The following is a 21,679-nucleotide window of genomic DNA, read 5'->3' on the forward strand; positions in this document are numbered from 1 at the left end:
TGTTTGGATGAGTCAGGCTCCTGTTGTATTACACCTTCTAGCTTCACTGGTTTTGTTAGTTACCTGATCCTTTTAAACTCTTAAGATTTTGGGCCCTTTTTAATATTTTTACTTCTTTAATCCAAAATAAAATTTCAAGTTGAGTGTTTTATTTTTGTTTTTTAAGGACAGGGTCTTTCTCTGTCTCCTAGGCTAGAATGTAGTGGTATACAACCTCAAACTCCTAGGCTCTGGTGATCCTCCTGCCTCAGCCGTCTGAGTAGCTGGGACATGCCACCAGGCCTGGCTGACTTTTCCGTTTTTAGTAGAGACGGGGTCTCACCCTTGCTCAGGCTGGTCTCGAACTCCTGAGCTCAAGCAGTCCACCTGCCTTGGCCTCCCAGAGTGCTGAGATTACAGGCATGGGCCACCATGCTGGGGACTGAAATGATTTTTTATAGATCCCAAAACATAGCTATTTATCATGACTTCTCTTTGTTATGAATCTGCTTTTCAACTAAAGCTAAATTTCTTAATCTTTAGAATGCATTGAAACAAGCCCATACATGGGGCGGCACCTGTGGCTCAGCGGGTAGGGCGCCGGTCCCATATGCCGGAGGTGGCGGGTTCAAACCCAGCCCCGGCCAAATTAAAAAAAAAAAAACAAAAAAAAAAAACAAAAAAAAGAAACAAGCCCATACGAATAGAGTCATATTTCTATGTTCATGCAAAGTAGTTTTTCTGTTATTTCCCTATTCCAATTCTGTCACCAATCTTGTTAATAAAATTTTAAGATTGTTAGACTACAAGATTAGAGTCTAGGACTCTTAAATGTTATTCTGTAGTTTTTAAAAGCTATTATTCACGTGTTTTTAAAAATTAACTTAGTTTAGTACTTTAGACTTACCTGTTTTCAAAAGTGCTGTGGCTTAATAGGTCAACTTTGACTGATGAATCTGAAGATCTGGGTTCTTTTGTTGTTTTGTTTTTATAATTTAAAGAGGTATATTCTGAGCTGAAAATGTGTGACCATGGCCTCAGGCGTATAACCTTAAGAGGTCCTGAGAAAATAACCTGAAGTCTGGGTTCTAATCCTAAATCTCGGCTCTTTTTCTGTACCCTTCAGTTCACGTAGCTAAATGAAAAAACTGCTAAACACTGGACTTAGAGAGAAACTGTAGCAAATTTATACTTTCTGTTACAAGATTTGTCTAAAGTTGTTGACCAAAACCTTTTTGTTTTTATTAAAGTTAAGAAAGAAGAAAAGAAAAGGCATAAGTCATCATCATCTTCTTCATCTTCATCCAGTGACTCAGATAGCTCAAGCGATTCTCAGTCTTCTTCTGATTCTTCAGATTCTGAAAGTGCTTCTGAAGAGAAATCAAAAAAAAGAAAAAAGAAACATAGGAAAAATTCCCGAAAACACAAGAAAGAAAAGAAGAAGCGAAAGAAAAGCAAGAAAAGGTCTTAATTTTACTTTATAATGCTAGCTTTATATTCTGATTCCCTTTTGTTTATAGATAGATCTGTTGGGATTTTGGATCAGTTATATGGGAAGGTTAAAATAGAAATGTTTTATAGCATGTAGCATCACAAGACCATTTGATATTGTATAGTATGTAGATTAAATTTGGTATATTCATTTCTTTCCTTTTCTTCTAACCTGCTTCAAGAAAGAATATTTCCTTTTTTTAAACAACATCTGTCAGTTCATTTTTTGTACACTCAGTGACATGATTCTTCTGGTTTCATAGGTTTATATGTTTTTATGGTAGGATTGTGTGATTAGTGAAAAATTACAGGAAGCCACCATTTCTTTTCTTATTTTTGGGAGCAGTAGCCTTTGCTCTTATGACGGCGTAAGAGTAGAAAGCAGGCAATGTCCATGTATTTACTTTCTTTTCTGTTTCTTTGAAGTATCTGTACTAAAACTTACCTTTACATCCCTATTTCCTCAAAAGCAAATTTATTTTTTTTTTTGAGACAGAGCCTCAAGCTGTTGCCCTGGGTAGAGTACTGTGGTGTCACAGCCCACAGCAACCTCCAACTGCTGGGCTTAAGCAATTCTCTTGCCTCAGCCTCTCGAGTAGCTGGGGCTACAGGCGCCCACCACAACGCCTGGCCCTTTTTTTTTTTTGGTTGTAGTTGTCGTTGTTGTGTGGCAGGCCCGGGCTGGATTTGAATCCACCAGTTCTGGTGTATGTGGCTGATGCCTTAGTCACTTGAGCTACAGGCACTGAGCTAGCAATTAATTTTTTTTTACCTCTTTTATAAAGCATTTTAAATTTATTAAAGTGCATTGCCCACAGTTTCCTTTCTCTTTCTTTCTTACTTTTCCTTTCTTTTGTCACTCCTAAAGCATGTTTACAAGAGTTCATAGTGTGGATCCATTTTATAGGAAAATACCTTTTGAGAATGTGATAACAGAAACATTTTGTTTTCTGTTGGTTAGTTACTTCATCAGAAGAATGGAGGAAGATTTTTCCTCCATGCGATTACATTTTTGGGAAGGACAAGATGGTGTATGTATTGTGATAATGTAGGAAAGAAATATTAACAATCAGAAATTCTGGGTAGCTGCGTACTAACCAAATGTAACTCATTTTCTGTGTTTCTGTTTGTTAAGTGCATCAAGTGAAAGTGAGGCTGAAAATCTTGAAGCACAACCCCAGTCTACTGTCCGTCCAGAAGAGATCCCCCCTATACCTGAAAATAGGTTCCTAATGAGAAAGAGTCCTCCTAAAGCTGACGAAAAGGAAAGGAAAAACAGAGAACGAGAGAGAGAAAGAGAGTGGTATGTGAATGTGTATTTTGTTAGAGTGCCCTATATGCTTTATCATAGAACTTTCTTTTTCAGAAGTTCTAACTTATTTCAGACAAGATTTAATTGGTGACCTTTGTCTCAAGATGGAAATTTTTTATAGACAGGTGTGGTGCTCATGCCTATAATCCTAGCACTCTGGGAGGCTGAGATGGATGGATTGCTCAAGCTCAGGAGTTCAAGACCAGCCTGACCAAGAGTGAGACCCTGTCTCTACTGAAAATAGAAAAACTAGCCAGATGTTTTGGTGGGCACCTGTAGTCCTAGCTACTTGGGAGACTGAGGCAAGATGATCACTTCAGCACAAGAGACTGAGGTTGCTGTGAGCTATGATGATAACGCCACAGCACTCTACCCAGGGCGACAGAGTAGGACTCTGTCTCCAAAGAAATCTTTTTTTTTTTTTAAGGGACAAGAGTCTCACTTTGTCGCCCTAGGTAGAGTGCCGTGGCATCACAGCAACCTCTAGGTCTTGGACTTAAGCAATTCTCTTGCCTCAGCCTTCCAAGTAGCTGGGACTATAGGTGCCTACCATAAAGCCCAGCTATTTTTTTGTTGTGGTTTGGCCCGTGTCGGGTTTGAACCCCCCACCCTTAGTATATGGGGCCAGCGCCCTACTCACTGAGCCACAGGCATTGCCCAAAACAAATCTTTTTTATAAACCGTTTTTAGTAAAGCTTCTTTTGGCTAACCACATCACTAGAAACTGACTTAAATTATAAGCAGATTTTAAAATAAGGTTACTTTTTAAAAAATAAGCACTAACACAAAAAGCATGTTAAAGTGACATTTCAAACCAATAATAAAATAGTGCTTAACCAATAAAACGAGATAGTATTTGACTATTATTTGTGTATACATTAATCTTCTATGCAAGTAAGAACCTTGATTTTTCAATAGGAAAAAAATGCTGTTTTCCTTATCTGATATGCAATATTGTAGTAATTGAAATTGATACCATGTTCAAGTCTTTGGAAAATTTTTCTGCATCAATCCACATTATTATCAGTTTCTGTATAAACTGTTTTAATAATTACATCCAAAAGTAGAAAAAAGATTGAAGACTTTTTCTTAGCTACAATCCAAAATATTTTGGGAAGTAATACAATTTTGAATAATCCCCCTATGCTTTCACTATACAATAAAAATTAAAAAATGGAGCTGTGCACAGTGGCTTACACCTGTAATTCTAGCATTTTGGGAGTTCAAGGCAGGAGAATTGAGATCAGGAGTTCAAAACCAGCCTGGACAATAGTGATACCCCATTGCTACAAAAACTAAAAAAAATTAGTCAAGCATGATGGTGTGTGCCTAAAATCCCAGCTACCTCAGAGGCAGAGGTGGGAGATTCACTAGAGCCCAGGCATTTTTGGTTGCAGTGAGCTATGATGATGCTACTGTACTCTAGTCTAGGCAACAGAGAGAGAGCCTATCTTGTATGAATGATTTGAAACTTAGAGTAATTTTGATGAGTTAGATTGAGTTTATTTTCCCACTAGTATCTGAAAGGATGTTTCTAAGGAAATAAAGATTAAAGAGGAAATATTTGAAGTTATTTATAATGAACTTTTCAGATATATCACTTACATGGACGTTATCAGTGTGATATGCCTTACTGGAAAATACGATTTCCATTGCATGCATCATATGAACGTTCAACTAATTCAGACCAGTTTGTCTCTGCTTAATTCACATTACTTAACATTTCTCTACAGTTTCCAGCAAATGACTACTTACAAGAAGGTACTTCAAAATAAGATAGTTTCAAAATTGTTCTCTCAACAACATGTAGCCCCTTTTGAGCTCTTCTATGTTAATTACCCCAACAATACCAAATTAGTTTTATCTTTTTTTAATTATTTATTTATTTTTTTAGAGACAGAGTCTTACCTTATCACTCTTGCTAGAGTGCTGTAGCATCATAGCTCACAGCAACCTCCAACTCCTGGTCTTAGGTGATTCTCTTGCTTCAGCCTCCAGAATAGCTGGGACTACAGGCACATACCACAATGCCCGGCTATTCTTTTGTTGTAGTTTGGCTGGAACCGGGTTTGAACCCGCCATCCTCTGTACATGGGGCCAGCACCCTACTCACTGAGCAACAGGCATTGCCCTTCATCTTTTTTTTTTTTTTTTTGAGACAGTCTCACTTTCTTACCCTTGGTAGAGTACCATGGTGTCATAGCTCACGGCAACCTCAAACTTTTGGGCTTAAGTGATTCTCTTGCCTCCGTTTCCCAAGTAGTTGGGATTACAGGTACCTGTCACAATGCCCAGGTATTTTTAGAGACGAGTTCTCTCTCTGGCTCAGGCTAGTCTCAAACCCATGAGCTCAGGCAATCCACCCACGTTGGCCTTCCAGAGCACTAGGATTATAGGCGTGAGCCACCATGCCCTGCCCTAGTTTCTTTCTTTCTTCTTCTTTCTTTTTTTTTTTCCTGATGATTTTTGGCTTTTATTCAAAGTAAATTGGCAAGCCTCTGAAAACTTTTGAGCATGACCTGACTTAAATTTTAGCCAGGTCTCTTCGCCTACTTCATTATTTTTTTATTAAATCATAACTTTGTACATTGATGCATTTATGGGGTTCAGGGTACTACTTCGATACACAATGTGAAATGCTTACATTGAACTAAGTAACACATCATCACAATTATACTCAATTTCTTAATAGTTTTGAAATGTACCATTGCATCATGCACATTAGATGAGGTCCCCCAAAATACCCTCCCTCCTTCTGTATCACCCCTCCCCTCCCCTCTCTCTCTTCTTCCCTTCTACTTTCTGTACTATAGTTATGTTTTGCCATCCATATGAGTGTGTAGGTGATTTCATAGTACTATTGAGTACATTGGATACTTTTTTTTCCATTCTTGAGATACTTTACTAAGAAGAATATGTTCCAGCTCCATCCAGCTAAACATAAAAGATGTGAAATTTCCATCCTTGTTATAGTTGTGTAGTATTTCATGGTGTACATATACCACAATTCGTTAATCCATTCATGGGTTGATGGGCATTTGGGCTGTTATTAAAGTTATTCCATGTCTTGGCTATTATGAATTGGGCTGCAGTAAACATTCTGGTGCAAATGTTGTCGATGTAAAATGATTTTTGATCATCTGGGTATATACCTAGTAGAGGAATTGCAGGATCAAATGGAAGGTCTATTTTTAGTTCCTTTAGTGTTCCCCAAACTTCTTCCCAAAAATGTTGTATTAGCTTGCGTTCCTACCAGCAGTACAGAAGTGTTCCCTTCTCTATGTCCACGCCGACATCTATAGTTTTGGGATTTTGTGATGTGGACTAATCTTGCTAAAGTTAGATGATATCTCAAAGTGCTTTTTTTTTTTTTTTGCGGTTTTCGGCCGGGGCTGGGTTTGAACCCACCACCTCCAGGATATGGGACTAGCATCCTACTACTTTGAGCCTCAGGCACTGCACTATTTTATTTTATTTTTATTTATTTATTTTGAGACAGTCTCTCTTTATCACCCTTGGTAGAGTGCTATGGTGTCACAGCTCACAGCAACCTCCAACTCCCGGGCTTGGGCGATTCTCTTGCCTCAGATTCCCAAGTAGCTGGGACTATAGGCACCCGTCAGAACACCCAGCTATTTTTTTTTTTTTTTTTTTTTGCAGTTTGGCCTGGGCTGGGTTTGAACTCGCCACCATTGGTATATGGGGCTGGTGCACTCCTCACTGAACCACAGGCACTGCCTCAAAGTGGTTTCTTACTGCATTTTTCTGATGATTAAGGATAATGAGCATTTTTTTCATGTGTTCATAGGCCATCCACCTGTCTTCATCAGAGAAGTTTTTGTTCAAGTCTTTTGCCCAGGGCAGCACCTGTGGCTCAGTGAGTAGGTCGCTGGTCTCATATACCAAGGGTGGCGGGTTCAAACTCGGCTCTGGCCAAACTGCAACAAAACAATAGCTGGGCGTTATGGTAAGTCTTTTGCCCACATAGAAATGGGGTTATTTATTATTTTCTTATTGATTAGTTTGGGTTCTCTGTAAATTCAAGTTATCAGACCTTTGTCAGAAGCATAACCTGCAAAAATCTTCTCCCATTCTGAAAGCTGTCTGTTTTGCTTTACTTAACTGTGATCTTGACTGTGCAATAGCTTTTTAGTTTGATCAGATCACAGTGATGTATTTTTGGTGTTGCTTCAATTGCCCAGGGGGTCCTCCTCATAAAATATTCTCCCAGGCCAATTTCTTCAAGTTTTTCCCTGCACTCTCTTCTAGTACTTTTATAGTTTCATGTCTTAAGTCTAAATCTTTTATCCAGTGACAATCAATTTTTGTTAATGCTGATAAGTGGGGGTCCAGATTCAGTCTTCTACAGGTCACCAGCCAGTTCACCCACCACCATTTGTTAAATAGGGAGTCTTTTCTGCCCTGAATATTTTTGATAGGCTTGTCGAAGACCAAATGATGATAAGTAGCGGGGTTCATCTCTTGGTTCTCTATTCTGTTCCATAAATCTACTGCTCTGTTTTTGTGCCAGTACCTTGCTGTTTTGATCACTATAGATTTGTAGTATAGCCTGAAGTCTGGTATCATGATACCTCCTGATTTGTTCTTATTTCTGAGTAATGTATTTGCTATTTGAGGTTTTTTCTGATCCATATAAAACAACGTATTATTTTTTCAAGGTCTTTAAAGTATGACAGTGGTCCTTTAATAGGGATTGAATTAAAATTGTATTTTGCTTTGGGTAGTATGAACATTTTAACAATGTTGATTATCCCCAGTCATGAGCATGGTATGTTTTTCCATTTGTTAACATCTTCAGCTATTTCTTTTCTCAGTTCTCTTTATAGAAATCTTTCACGTCTTTGTAAATTCCCAGGTATTTCATCTTCTTTGGCACTATTATAAAAGGAATAGAGTCCTTGACTGTATTTTCAGCTTGACTATTGTTGGCATATATAAAAGCTACCGACTTGTAAGTATTGATTTTGTATTCTGGGACATTGCTGTATTCCTGGATCACTTCTAAGAGTTTTGAAGTTGAGTCCCTGGGGTTTTCCAGGTATAGGTTCATACTGTCAGCTAAGAGTGAGAGTTTGATCTCCTCTGACCCTATTTGGATACCCTTGATCGCCTTCTCTTGCCTGATTGCCATGGCTAAGACTTCCACTACTATGTTGAATTGCAGTGGAGACAGTGGGCATCCTTGCCTCATTCCTGATCTGAGTGGAAGTGTTTTCAGTTTTACACCATTCAATATGATGTTGGCTGTGGGTTTGCTGTAGATGCCTCTATCAGTTTAAGAAATGTCCCTTCTTTTTTTTTTTTTCTTAATAGAGACAGAGTCTCACTTTGTTGCCCTTGGTAGAGTGCCGTAGTGTCACAACTCACAGCAACCTCCAGCTCTTGGGCTTAGCCTATTCTCTTGCTTCAGCCTTCTGAATAGCTGGGACTACAGGCACCCACCACAATGCCCAGCTATTTTTTTGTTGCAGTTTGGCCAGGGCTGGGTTTGAACCTGCTACCCTCGGTATATGGGGCCAGCGCCCTACTCACTGAGCCACAGGCGCCACCCTTTAAATACTGTTTTGTTTTTGTTTTTTTCAGTTTTGGGCCAGGGCTGGGTTTGAACCCACCACCTCCCATATATGGAGCCAGCACCCTACTCCTTTCAGCCATAGGTGCCACCGAGTTTAAGAAATTTCCTTTCGGGCGGCGCCTGTGGCTCAGTCGGTAGGGTGCGGGCCCCATATGCCAAGGGTGGCGGGTTCAAACCCGGCCCCGGCCAAACTGCAACCAAAAGATAGCCGGGCGTTGTGGCAGGCACCTGTGGTCCCAGCTACTCAGGAGGCTGAGGCAAGAGAATCACGTAAGCCCAGGAGTTGGAGGTTGCTGTGAGCTGTGTGAGGCCACGGCACTCTACTAAGGGCCATGAAGTGAGACTCTGTCTCTACAAAAAAAAAAAAAGAAAGAAATTTCCTTTCTATACCTGTTTTCTTAAGTGTTCTGATCATGAAAGGATGCTGTATATTATCAAAGGCTTTTTCTGTGTCAATTGAGAGAATCATATGGTCTTTGTTTTTTTATTTTATTGATGTATTATATTTATAGATTTGCGTATGTTGAACCAACCCTATAATCCTGGAATAAAACCAACTTGATCATGGCATATAATTTTTTTGATGTATTGTTGAATTCTGTTTGCTAAGATCTTATTCAGTATTTTTGCATCGATATTTATTAATGAGATTGATCTATAATTTTCTTTCTTTGTTGAATCCTTTCCTGTTTGGGTATCAGGGTGATATTTGCTTCATAGAATGTGTTGAGAAGTATTCCTTCTTTTTCTATGCTTTGGAAAAGGTTGTATAATATAGGTACTAGTTCCTCTTGAAAGATTTGATAGAATTCAGATGTGAAGCCATCTGGTGCTGGACTTTTCTTTTTAGGGAGATTTCATATTGTTGATGCTATTTCAGTGATTGATACAGGTCTATTCAAGATTTTTTGTTGTCCTTGTAGTTTTTGGCCCGGGCTGGGTTTGAACCCACCACCTCCAGCATATGGGGCCAGCACTGTACTCCTTTGAGCCACAGGCACCGCCCTATTCAAGATTTCTAATTCTTTCTGGTTGAATCTAGGAATGTGGCATGCTTCCGGGTATTGGTCGATTTCTTTCAGATTTTCATATTTCTGGGAATGGAGATTTTTGTAGTAATCATAGAGGATTTTTTGAATTTCTGAAGTGTCTGTTGTTATTTCTCCTTTATTGTTTCTGATAGACGATATTGGAGATTTTACTTTTCTATTTCTGGTTAGGTTGGCCAAAAGTTTATCCGTTTTGTTAATGTTTTCAAAAAACCAATTTTTTGTTTCATTGATCTTCTGAATGATTCTTTTGTTTTCAATTTCATTTAATTCTGCCCTAATTTGGCTTATTTCTTTTCTTCTGCTGGGTTTGAGATTGTAATGTTCTTCCTTTTTTAATTGCTTGAGATTAAATTTTTTGTTTCATTGATCTTCTGAATGATTCTTTTGTTTTCAATTTCATTTAATTCTGCCCTAATTTGGCTTATTTCTTTTCTTCTGCTGGGTTTGAGATTGTAATGTTCTTCCTTTTTTTAATTGCTTGCTTCCTTTAATTGCTTAAGTTGTTGGCGTCCTCTCTTTCTTTTTAATTGATGAAGGCTTCTAATGCTATAAATTTCCCTCTTAGGGGTGGCGCCTGTGGCTCAGTGAGTAGGGCACCGGTCCCATATACCGAGGGTGGCAGGTTCAAACCCAGCCCCGGCTGAACTGCAACCAAAAAATAGCCAGGCGTTGTGGCAGGCGCCTGTAGTCCCAGCTGCTCGGGAGGCTGAGGCAGGAGAATTGCTGAAGCCCAAGAGCTAGAGGTTGCTGTGAGTCCTATGACATCATGGCACTCTACTGAAGGTGGTAAAGTGAGACTCTGTCTCTACAAAAAAGAAAAAAATTTCCCTCTTAGGACTGCCTTTGCAGGTTTTGATAATTTGTCTTTGTTATCATTTAGTTCCAAAAATTTGGTGATGTCCTTCTTTTTTGTTGTTGTTGTTGTTGTTGTTGTTGTTGTTGAGACAGAGCCTCAAGCTTTTGCCCTGGGTAGAGTGCTGTGGCATCACAGCTCACAGCAACCTCTTAACTCCTGAGCTCAAGTGATTCTCCTGCCTCCACTTCCCAAGTAGATGGGACTACAGGCATCTGCCACAACGCCCAGCTATTTTTTGGTTGCAGCCACTATTGTTGTTTGGCAGGCCCAGGCTGGATTCGAACCTGCCAGCTCAGGTGTATGTGGCTGGCACCTTAGCCTCTTGAGCCATAGGCGCCAAGCCAGTGATTTCCTTCTTAATCTCGTCTTTGACCTAGCTGTCATTTAGCCTAAGATTATTTAGTTTCCATGACTTTGAGTATGAAGATTCCTATTGCTGTTGAGTTCAACTTTTATTCCTTGATGGTCCAAGAAGATACAAGGAATAATTTTTATATTTTTAATTTTGCTGAGGTTAGACTTGTGTCCTAGGGTATGACCTATTTTGGAGAATGACCCGTGGGCTGATGAGAAGAAATCCGTTTTCAGGGTAAAATGTTCTATAGAGGTCTGTAAAGTCCATTTGTTCTATGGTCAGGTTTAATTCTAATATTTCTTTGTTTAGTTTGAAGGATCTATTCAGAACTGTCAAAGGGTTGTTAAAATCTCCATCTATTGTACTGTAGGAAGATATTAAGTTGTTCATATCCATTAGGGTCTGCTTTATGAATTGAGGAACATTCTGGTAGGGTACATAAATGTTATTTATCGAAATCTCTTCATGTTGGGTGTTTCCCTTGACAAATATGTAGTGACCTTCCTTATCTTTATCTTTGTTGGTTTAAAGCCAATTGTATCCGCTGCTAAAATTGTAACCCCTGCTTTTTTCTGGTTTCCATTTGCCTGTAATATACAAGTCCATCCCTTCACCCTGAATCTATTTTTATCCTTTAAGGTAAGGTGAGATTCTTATATACAGCAGATATCCAGTCTGAGTTTATGTATCCAGTCAGCCAACCCATGTCTCTTTAGAGGACAATTTCACATTAATTGAGAGAATTGATAAGCCTGGTTGTGGTTTGGGTATTATGATTTTCGGATGTCCAGTGGACATTTTTAATCCTTTCACCACTATGGAAGTTGGGTTTTGTTCAAAAATTTTTGGGTGAGTTTATTTTGGAGGTAGAGCATTGTGCTGGTCATTGTGGAGGATGGGTCTGAGAATATCTTGGAGAGCTGGTTTAGTTATGGCAAATTTCTTGAACATGTCTGTGTCATTAAAGTATTTGATTTCTCCATCACAAATGAAACTCAGTTTAGTTGGATAGAGAATCCTGGGCTGGAAGTTGTTTTGTTTTAGGAGATTGAAGATTGATGACCCATCTTCTGGCTTGAAACGTTTTGGCTGAGAAATCTGCAGTCATTCTGATACTTCTCCCTTTGTAGGTGATGCTTGCAGAATTTTCTCCATGTGTCTAGGAGATGCTTTATTTGGATTAAGTCTTGCTGGGGTTCTGAAACTGTATACTATCTGAAGTTCTGTATCTCTTGCAATGCTTGGGAAATTATCCTCCAAAATCTTAGAGCATCTGTACCTTTAGGATCATCTTCTTCTCCTTTGGGAATTTCCAGAAGACGAATTTTTGATCTTTGGAATGATCCCACAACTCTCTCAGGGAATGATCAGTATTTGCTCTCCCTTTGTCTGCCTCTTTGAGTGTTTGGGAATGTTCAAAAGGTTTGTCTTCAGTTTCAGAGATCCTTTCTTCTGCCTGGTCAACTCTATTACTGGGGGATTCTACTGTATTTTGGAGCTCCTCAGCTAACTTTTTCGTTTCCTTGAACTCTACTATACCTTTTCTCATTATGTCCATATCTTTGGTGACTTAGGCTTTGAATTCATTAATTTCTAGAGACAATTTTAGAAGTACTCTTTGGAATTCAATTTCTATCTTTTCTTCCATTCTATTTATCTTATGTGTAATCCATATTCTGAATTTGATTTCTGACATTGCTGCCATTTGTTATGCATGGCATAACAAACTTCAGTTGTATCTCTTTTGTCATTTCTTGAGGGAGTTGATCTACTCTGGTTATTCATGTTGCCAAGAGTTCTTCTGTTGGGTCTGCACCATGTTTATTTTCCACTGTTTGGTTATTAAAACTGGTAGGGTGAGATTGAATTGGGGTTCCCAGGTAGTAGAGGTAGCCCCTTACCAAAGCGCTAGGTTTTGTAATTGTGGCTTATTTCCTACAACCTTACAAAGGCTCCTTTCAGAGTTTTGGCTAGAGACTCTGAGGTCCTACTTGGTGAGATAGCGCAAGCTAGCTCTGTTTTGATATCAGCCAAGCTCTACCCTATCCTAAGAAGCCACAGTATTAGGTTTAAATCTCAAGTGAAAAGATACAAACAGCTGTGGCGCCCAGCCCCCACCATTCAGTTCTTTTCCGCTACAGTACTTCAAAGGTCAACTTCAGAATGTCCCCAAGTGGACAGCCCCAGACACAGGTTCGAATTAAATTGTCTCAGGCAATGCAAACCCTGCTCAACAGAGAGGGATTCAAGGGTCTCCAATAGCACAATTGGAGCCAGGGATCCACACTCTTGCCCACCAGATTCAGTCCACACTGTTGTCCACTTCTCTGCTCACAGGCCCAGTTGGAGCCAGGGGCCACCCCCCACCCACCAGTCTCAGTCCACACCCAGCTAGCCTCTGCTTGCCAGACCAGTTCGAGTCATGGGACCATGCCCCCACCTGCCAGTCTCAGTCCACTGCCTGCCAAGCCTTTGTTTGCAAGCTCTGTTGGAGTCAGGGCACCAGGCCCTGCCCTCCGGTCTCAGTCTACACCCAACTAGCCTCTGCTTGCCAGACTCGTTGGAGTTAGGGGACCATGCCCCTGCCTGCCAGTTTTATTCTACTGCCTGGCAAGCCTCTGTTCGCAGGCATTGTTAAGAGTCAGGGAACCGCACCCTGCCCTCAGGTCTTAGTCCTCACCCAGTAAGCCTCTGCTCATCAGCCCCACTGGAGACAGAGGACCACACCCTAGCCCTAGATCTTGGTTCACACCCAGCAAGCCACTGCTGGAGAGTTCTGTTGGAATCAGGAGACTGTGCCCTTGCTCTCAGATCTCAGTCCACACCTAGCAAGCCTGTGCTCATAGGCCCAGCAAGGGCTGGGGACCAGCCCTGTCTGCTGAACTCAGTCCACACGGGGCAACCACTCTCCCACAGTGGGTGCTGTCAGAGCCGGGGGTTCTGTACCCTACCCCACCAGACACAGCCTGAACTGAGGGTCAACACCACCACTGGCCAGGCATAGTCATAACTAGGGGACTGCTCCCTCCTCCCGCCAAGTGTCCCTTTCTTCCTATACCTTCTTTCTTCCTTGTTAGTCACAGATTCCGTCCTGATGGTTGGCTGTCCACACTATGCCCAGATCTCTCAGGACAAGACCAAACACTGTGCTCTGCAGGGGGCAGAACTTCAGACCACCAAGGGGGAAAGGGTGGACTGGGAGTTTGGACTTGTGGGGGGAAATACCTGTTCAATTTTATGCCTGGTGGGGTGGTATCTAGGTTCATAAGTGGGACCTCCCTGGAGAAAGAGACCTGGAGTTTAGCGGCTCTCTCCAGCAAGGTAAAATGAGAGGTCTTTTGTTCCCTGTTTGTTTGCAGATATCCTGCGGCAGGTCTCCCACTTGGGAGAGGGGTCTCCTGTCCTCTAGTTGATGGGCTTTATACCTGTAATTTGTTTTCTTGAATGCTCTTCCTTGGAGTTACAGCTTGCCAAACTTCTTTCTTGGCTCAGCTCCGCATGTTTGGCTTCATAGAGTATGATTCTATAAAGAATATGTCCGGTTTTTATTCCTCTGCTTAGGAGCCTCTGCCAAGGGTTACTACCTGTCAGCCATCTTCCCAGAATCCCTGCCCCCCCGCCCCCAGTTTCATCTTAAGAATGAGTATATAACAGTGTTTCTCAATAAATTATGATTGGCATTTTGAGGCAGGATAGTCCGGGTTCATGCTCACACATTTCAAGTCTCTAGCATTTCTGACTCTGGGCCCTACTCACCAGTAGCACCCCATAGTTACTAGGAGTATTTTTGCTTGGAGAACTACTGATTATATAGTTGTCCCTTGTATCCAAAAGGAATTGTTACAGGACCCCCTGTAGATAATGTGTAGATGGTCTTTTTTTTTTTGAGACAGACTCTTACTATGTCGCTTTTGGTAGGGTACCATGGCGTCACTGCTCACAGCAACCTCAAGGTCTTGGGCTTAAGTGATTCTCTTGCCTCAGCCTCCCAAGTAGCTATGACTACAGGTACCTGCCCCCGGGCCCCGTTTTTTTTGTCGTTGTTGTTGCAGTTGTCATTGTTGTTCTGCAGGCCCAGGCTAGATTCCAACCTGCCAACTCCCGTGTATGTGACTGGCACCCTAGCTACTGAGCTGCAGGCGCCAAGCCTGATGGTCATCTCTTTTATAAAATAATGTATTAATAGTATTTGCATATAACCTGTATACATTCTCCTATGTACTTTATATCATCTTGTATTACTTTATGATACCTAACACAGTAAAAATGCTATGTAAATAGTTGTTGTATTATATTTTTTGTTTTTTGGTTTTAATTCCAAGTCCCACTTTCTTGCTGGGGCTAGAATGCAGTGGCATCATCATAGCTCACTGCAAACTCAAACTCCTTGTCTCAAGTGGTCATCTTGCTTCAGCCTCTCAAGTAGGTGGCACTATAGGCAAGTGCCATCCCATTGAGGTTTGTTTTGTTTTGTTATGGAATTGGGGTCTGACTTACCCAGAACTCCTGGCCTCAAGCAATCCTCCCACTTCACCTCTTAACGGGGTTGCAGGTATGAACCACTATAGCAGGCGTGGATTGGTATTTTTTGTTGGTTTTTTTTTTTTTCCTCTGAATATTTTTGATCTGTGGTTGGTTGATTCTGTGGATATGGAATCCATGAATATAGAGGGCCGATTGTATATAGGATTTTAAATTTATTAATTTTAGATGAGTAATCTTAGATTTGGAAGATTTTTTAAAATAAATTTATTTTGTAATAAAAGTAATGTGTTTTAACTTTCCTTTTGCTTCTAGTAATCCACCTAACTCCCAGCCAGCTTCCTACCAGAGACGACTTTTAGTAACTAGATCTGGCAGAAAAATTAAAGGAAGAGGACCAAGGGTAGGTGATTTTTTTTCCCTAGAAATCTTCAAAGTATTGCATTTGTCTTTCTTAAATAATTTTAATATATTTCTTAAATTTTGTTTTACTGTACATGCAATTGAAAATTTAAAGAGAGCTGTGGGTATTGGGCTGTGTATTTTCTTTTGGTACTTCCAAACTGAAAACTCATGCAATACAGATTTACATTTACACGGTTTAAATGGGATCAAGGTCTTTCTTATCTCCTTCATTACTTTCTCACCACTGTATCTAGGTTCTTGCTAAAAATAAATCAAAACCAAACCTGATCCTTGGATTTCATTTTCTTTCTCTTTACTGGATTGTCCTTATCAAAATTTAAATATCTTCTTGTGTTTTCAAAACATTTTAGAAACTTGGCAGTTTCTCCACTTCCTACTCATTCCTCAAGCATTTCCATTTGTGTTCCACCCCTACCATCCGCTGAAAGCAGTACTTGCTGTAGTCAGCTCCATGTCGCAAAATCCTGTGAATCCTTTTTACTCTTCATCTTCTCTCCCTCCTTGTAACACTATTTACTCATTGTTTTCATCACATTTTCGTCTGGTCCCTCTAGCCAGTCTGTCTTGCATTTCTAGTTGTAGTTCATGCTCCTTTACTTGACCTTTAAATGGTTGGTACCTTGAGGTTTCGATTCTTCTCATACAGCATATACTCCTTGAGCACTCTCATTACTCCCCTGGCCGATAACTGTCAGATTTTTATCTTCTCTTCTCAGCATCAAAGCTTATTTATTAACTCATGAGCTCCTTGAATATAGCTTTACAAAGTTGAACGTAGCACTTCTGTTCAGACCTGATCTTTCTTTAGGTTCCTGATCTCAGTGATTGGCACTACCATTCATGTAATTCCTTAAAATCCAAGAATCGTTTTGAATCTCTACTTCTGTTTATATCTTATGTATCTTATCCATCACCAAATTCTGTCAGTTCTACCTCTTAAGTACTCTGAAGTCTATCTGGTTTTCTCAAGCTTCACTCTCCATGTTAACTCACCATCATATTGTCTGAATACTAACCTGCAGTTTTGGTAATTCTCAATTTTTATTTTATTTTTTGACTCAGTACCTCTTTACATTGTTGAAAGTTATTAGCCGGATGCAGTGGCTTAATTATACCTATAATCTCAGTGTTTTTGAAGGCCAAAGTGGGGGAATCTCTTGAGGCCATGGGTTCAATACCACCTAGATAACATAGCAAGACCCTGTCTCTACAACAGTAAAAATTTTAACCAGGTATGGTAGTTTATACCTATAGTTGTAGCTACTCAGAAGGCTAAGGTGGGAGTATCACTTTAGCCCAGGAGTTCAAGGCTGCAGTGAGCTAAGGTAATGCCACATCACTCCAGCCTGGGCAACAGAGTGAGACCCTATCTCTATTAAAAAATATGTGAGCCGGGTGTGGTGGCTCACGCCTATAATCCTAGCATTCTGGGAGGCCTAGGCAGGTGGATTCCTTGAGCTCAGGAGTTTGAGGTTGCTGTGAGCTATGATGATGCTATGGCACTCTACCCAGGGCAATAGAGTGAGACTCTGTATCAAAAAAATATGTATATTTAAGTGTGTGTGTGTGTGTATGTGTATGTGTGTGTGTGTGTGTGTGTGTGTGTGTGTATGCAGAAAGAGAACCCAAAGTCCTTTGGTTGATGTGAGTTATATCTATCAATATTTACTACAGGCACATGCCATCACACCTGGTCAATTTTTGTGGGGTTTTTTTTTTTTGTAGGGACAGGGTCTTGGGGTCCTGCTATAGTGCTCTAGGTAGTCTTTCAACTTCTGGCCGAAAGTTAGCCTCCAAAGTGCTTGGATTACAGGCCTGAGCCACCATATCTGGCCAATAGTTATTCTTTTAGGAATTAAAACTGGGTGATATTTAAAACACAAGATATATAGTTATTCATTCCATTAGCTGTGAAATAAATGACGTCGAGACTTGTCACATAGTCTAAATAACTCTGCTGTGTGATAGTGAAAGTAAAAAGGGCAAATACTGTTGATTTTATTATGAAAATAATTTTGACCTTGGAGATCTCCTGAGTCTTAAGATCCCACGTCACATTTTGAGAATCATTATTCTCATCCTTTTTTCCCCCAGGATATTATGGGCATCTAATCCTTTTTTAAAAATAACAGAATAATCATTCAAAAATGAAAACTGAATTTTGTGTTGCTTCTTTACCATTGATCTTAGGATACATTCCAAAATTATTACCTTAGCAACCTAGTCCTCATTAGTTCTTTTTTTTCCCTTCCTTCCTCCCTCCCTGCCTTTCTTCCTTTCTTCTCTTTTTTCCCTTCTCTTCCTTTTCTTTCTCTTTTTCTTGTTTTCCTTTTTGCAGCAGTCTCGCTTTGTTGCCCAGATTAGAGTACAATGGCATCATCATAGGTCACTGCAACTTCCAACTCCTGTGGTCAAGCAGTCCTCCTGCCTCAGCCTCCCAAAGTGCTGGCATTATAGATGTGAGCCACCTAGTACTATTTTCCTTTGCAATCTGTAGCTTAGCTATACTTTATCTGTCTTATAATCTGTTCATTGCCAAAACATGCTATGTTTTTTCTGTCTCAGAACCTTCAAACATGGTATTTCATATACTTTATGTATTTTTCCTCACCCATTTGTCCTTACCATGCTTTACCTTCTTTTCTTTATTACCCTTTTCGAGGTAACTCACTATAAACATTCTTTAGTTCTTAGCTTGTATCTTTTTAACTGTTCATACACTCATACTAAGTCAGCTCTCTTTGTTACATATTCTCTGAGCACCTTTTCCTTTTATACTGAGTCTCTTATAGCCACATATGTTTAACATCTGTGATTATATGTCCATTCACATGGTGTCCTCCTAGTTCTATAGACTGTAAGTTCCAGGAACGCAAAATCAGATATATCTTGGCTTACTAATGTTTTCTTGGTACTCAGTAGAATGATTGGCCACCCTAAGGACTGAATAAGTATTGGTTGAATAAATAAATGTCTCTACCTTTAGTCAGTTTTTCTCATTTTGGAAAATGTTTGCTTTAAAACATCAAGTGTAATGATACTCAGCTAGGAACTTGGGACTTGAGGGTTATTGCAACTTTGCATGCTCTAGCACCATCACTTGGATAGGACTGTTCCATGGAGAAGACTTGAGTGGCCACGGTTTGTATGATTAATGTTTTTTATTTGGAATTTCCAACATGTTTAAGTTTCTCTGCCTTATTATTTATTGGGAAATTTTAGTAATTTTAAGAGTGCATAGAAATTTCAGGCATTTTATTTAAACCTGAAATATACACTCTTTTAGCTGTTGTTGTAATGGTTTGATGTTTTTATACATTAATTTTTTTCCCCTTTAATTTTCCTTAGCGTTATCGAACCCCTTCCAGGTCCAGATCAAGGGACCGTTTCAGACGTAGTGAGACTCCTCCACATTGGAGGCAAGAGATGCAGAGAGCTCAAAGAATGAGGGTATCAAGTGGTGAAAGATGGATCAAAGGGGATAAGTAAGATTTAACTATTATTTCAAATTTAGTGATAAGTATTTTTACCATTGTATATAAAGTCATTTTGTTGCGTTGTTTTAATTCTGAATGCCTTAAGGAAACTATAATATAATTTTAGTTAACGGTGTACACCTTTCTCTTCCAAATAACATTTCAAAAAAATCTTTATTTACTTTTTCTTACTGTTTAGGAGTGAGTTGAATGAAATAAAAGAAAATCAAAGAAGCCCAGTTAGAGTAAAAGAGAGAAAAATAACTGATCACAGGCATGTGTCTGAGAGTCCAAACAGAAAAAGTGAAAAGGAAAAGAAAGTTAAAGACCATAAATCTAACAGCAAAGAGAGAGACATCAGAAGAAATTCAGAAAAAGATGATAAATATAATAAAAACAAAGTGAAGAAAAGGGTGAAATCTAAAAGTAGGAGTAAGAGCAAAGAGAAATCAAAAAGTAAGGAAAGAGATTCAAAACATAATAGACATGAAGAAAAGAGGATGAGGTCAAGGAGTAAAGAAAGGGATCATGAGAATGTTAAAGAAAAAGAAAAACAGTCTGATTCTAAAGGAAAAGATCAGGAAAGGAGTAGAAGTAAAGAAAAGTCTAAACAGTTAGAATCAAAAAGTAATGAGCATGATTACAATAAAGGTAAGGAAAAGGATAGACGTGCACAGTCCAGGAGTAGAGAATGTGACGTAACTAAAGGTAAACACAGTTACAATAGTAGAACCAGGGAACGGAGCAGAAGCAGGAACAGGAGCAGAAGAGTGCGATCTAGAAGCCGGGACAGAGATCGCAGCAGAAGCAAGGAGTACCACAGACACAGAGAACAGGAGTACAGGAGAAGAGGACGGTCACGAAGCCGAGAGAGAAGAGCAACACCAGGAAGGTCAAGAAGTAAAGAGAGGAAGAGAAGGAGGAGAGAGTCACGGAGCTCAGAGAGAGAAGAAAGTCAAAGCAGAAACAAAGAAAAGTACAGAAACCAAGAAAGTAAGAGTTCTTATAGAAAAGAAAATTCTGAGGGTGAGAAAAGAATGTACTCTAAAAATCGTGATCATAATAGCTCAAGTAATAGCAGGGAAAAAAAGGCTGACAGAGATCAAAGTCCATTCTCAAAAATAAAACAAAGCAGTCAGGACAATGAATTAAAGTCCTCCACATTAAAAAATAAGGAGGATGAGAAGACCAGATCCTCAGTGGAAAAAGAAAACCAAAAATCAAAGGGTCAAGAAAATGACCACATACACGATAAAAATAAAAAATTTGATCATGAATCAAGCCCTGGAACAGATGAAGACAAAAGTGGATGAGTGAATTGGGTAAACTTATTTCCATTCTGTCTAAAATTTTAAGTTTTAGAGACTTGCTGATGAATCTCCTTTATGTTATTTTCCCTTTCATTGTTTTTGGGTTGTGTTTGTCTTTTTTTTTTTTTTTCTAATGTGGATTTCATTGAGTTGACCTTTTGATAATCTGCCATCTGGATAATTTGTACTGCTAAAGTTTTAATAAACTTGAAATGAGAAAAACACTTGGTGTAATACTGTGTGCTGTGTTTAACTATTTTATGTATGCATTATTGTATTGCAACAATCAGCCAATAGCATCCTTATTTGTTTTATCAGCCATTTGAAAACAGGCATTAACTGATAGCTGCAATACATTATTACAAAAGCTGTGTTTCTCATAATTAAGTAACTTTAGAAGCCACTAGAAGAAATCTTGTATAGATTTTGATTGCATTTGTAATAGAGATTTGCAGCAGTTTCCTTTAATTATGCAGAACAGATCCTAGTCACTTAATCTTATTAAATCATCATTTCTGATTTTATGGTAATTGTGCTTTAAAATAAATAGTTATTTATATTGCACTTCATACTTTTATAGTTACAGCCATAGCTGGTTTCATATTAATGCTTTTCCTGTCAAGTTTTGTTTTACTTAACTGCCTATAAAAGTCCTAAGAGTAATTTTTCAGTTGACATACTGATAAGCTTAAGTTGCTGTTATACAGCATTTGACAGGAACTATACCTTGGAAAATCAAATTCTTCATTTGTGTTGCTTTTTGTTTGAGATTGAGGTTATTGTTTGGGGGAAACATTGTCTTATTATGATTATCCTTCCTAAAATAAAAAAAAAATACTTTTCTCACTAAAACATATCCCTTGTGCAGGACCTTAAGCTAGACAAATTCTAAAAATTGTTAATATTGACACATTAACTTATAAGATTTCTCTTTTTTGGCCTCCAACCTATATCGAGTTGAGTGTTAACTCTGCATGCTTTTTGTTGTTGTTGCTGTTTTTTAGTTGAACTGACTTCTCTAACTCTCATAGCTGTGAGTTTTCCATAGCTGTGGCAGGAAAATGCATCTTTTCTATGTCATGATAGGCTATAGCATGTTTATGACTCTGGTTTCTTTCTGTTCAGGTGGCTTTATACCATTAATGTTATTTTAACTTGGCACGTGTAACATTGCCATTTAGAATAGAGTAGAAAGTTGCAAAATTTGATAGCTTACAGAGTTATACACTAAGCATATCCAAAGTCCATTTAGAGTTTTGTGTGTTGTATTTTGCTATTTTTGTGATGTATGACCTTTTATTCTGTAATATCTCTTTTAAATGAAACATTGAACATCCAGCAAAC

General features: G+C 39.2%; 1 protein-coding gene across 2 annotated transcripts in view; it reads left to right on the plus strand.

Annotated features, from left to right (window-relative positions):
- The window catches only part of PPIG (peptidylprolyl isomerase G), a 67,732-nt gene extending 47,173 nt beyond the window's left edge, over positions 1-20,559 (plus strand). For both annotated transcript variants that reach the window (XM_053596267.1, XM_053596268.1), the window contains exons 9-13: positions 1,230-1,443; positions 2,606-2,773; positions 15,439-15,526; positions 18,898-19,034; positions 19,225-20,559. In XM_053596267.1, the coding sequence (XP_053452242.1) occupies positions 1,230-1,443; positions 2,606-2,773; positions 15,439-15,526; positions 18,898-19,034; positions 19,225-20,338 (1,721 nt within the window). In that variant the 3' untranslated portion in view covers positions 20,339-20,559. The remainder of the gene's footprint in view (positions 1-1,229; positions 1,444-2,605; positions 2,774-15,438; positions 15,527-18,897; positions 19,035-19,224) is intronic.
- The last annotated feature ends 1,120 nt before the right edge of the window (positions 20,560-21,679 follow it).

The sequence above is a fragment of the Nycticebus coucang genome, chromosome 7 (assembly GCF_027406575.1).
Source record: "Nycticebus coucang isolate mNycCou1 chromosome 7, mNycCou1.pri, whole genome shotgun sequence".
NCBI classification, from domain to species: Eukaryota; Metazoa; Chordata; class Mammalia; order Primates; family Lorisidae; genus Nycticebus; species Nycticebus coucang.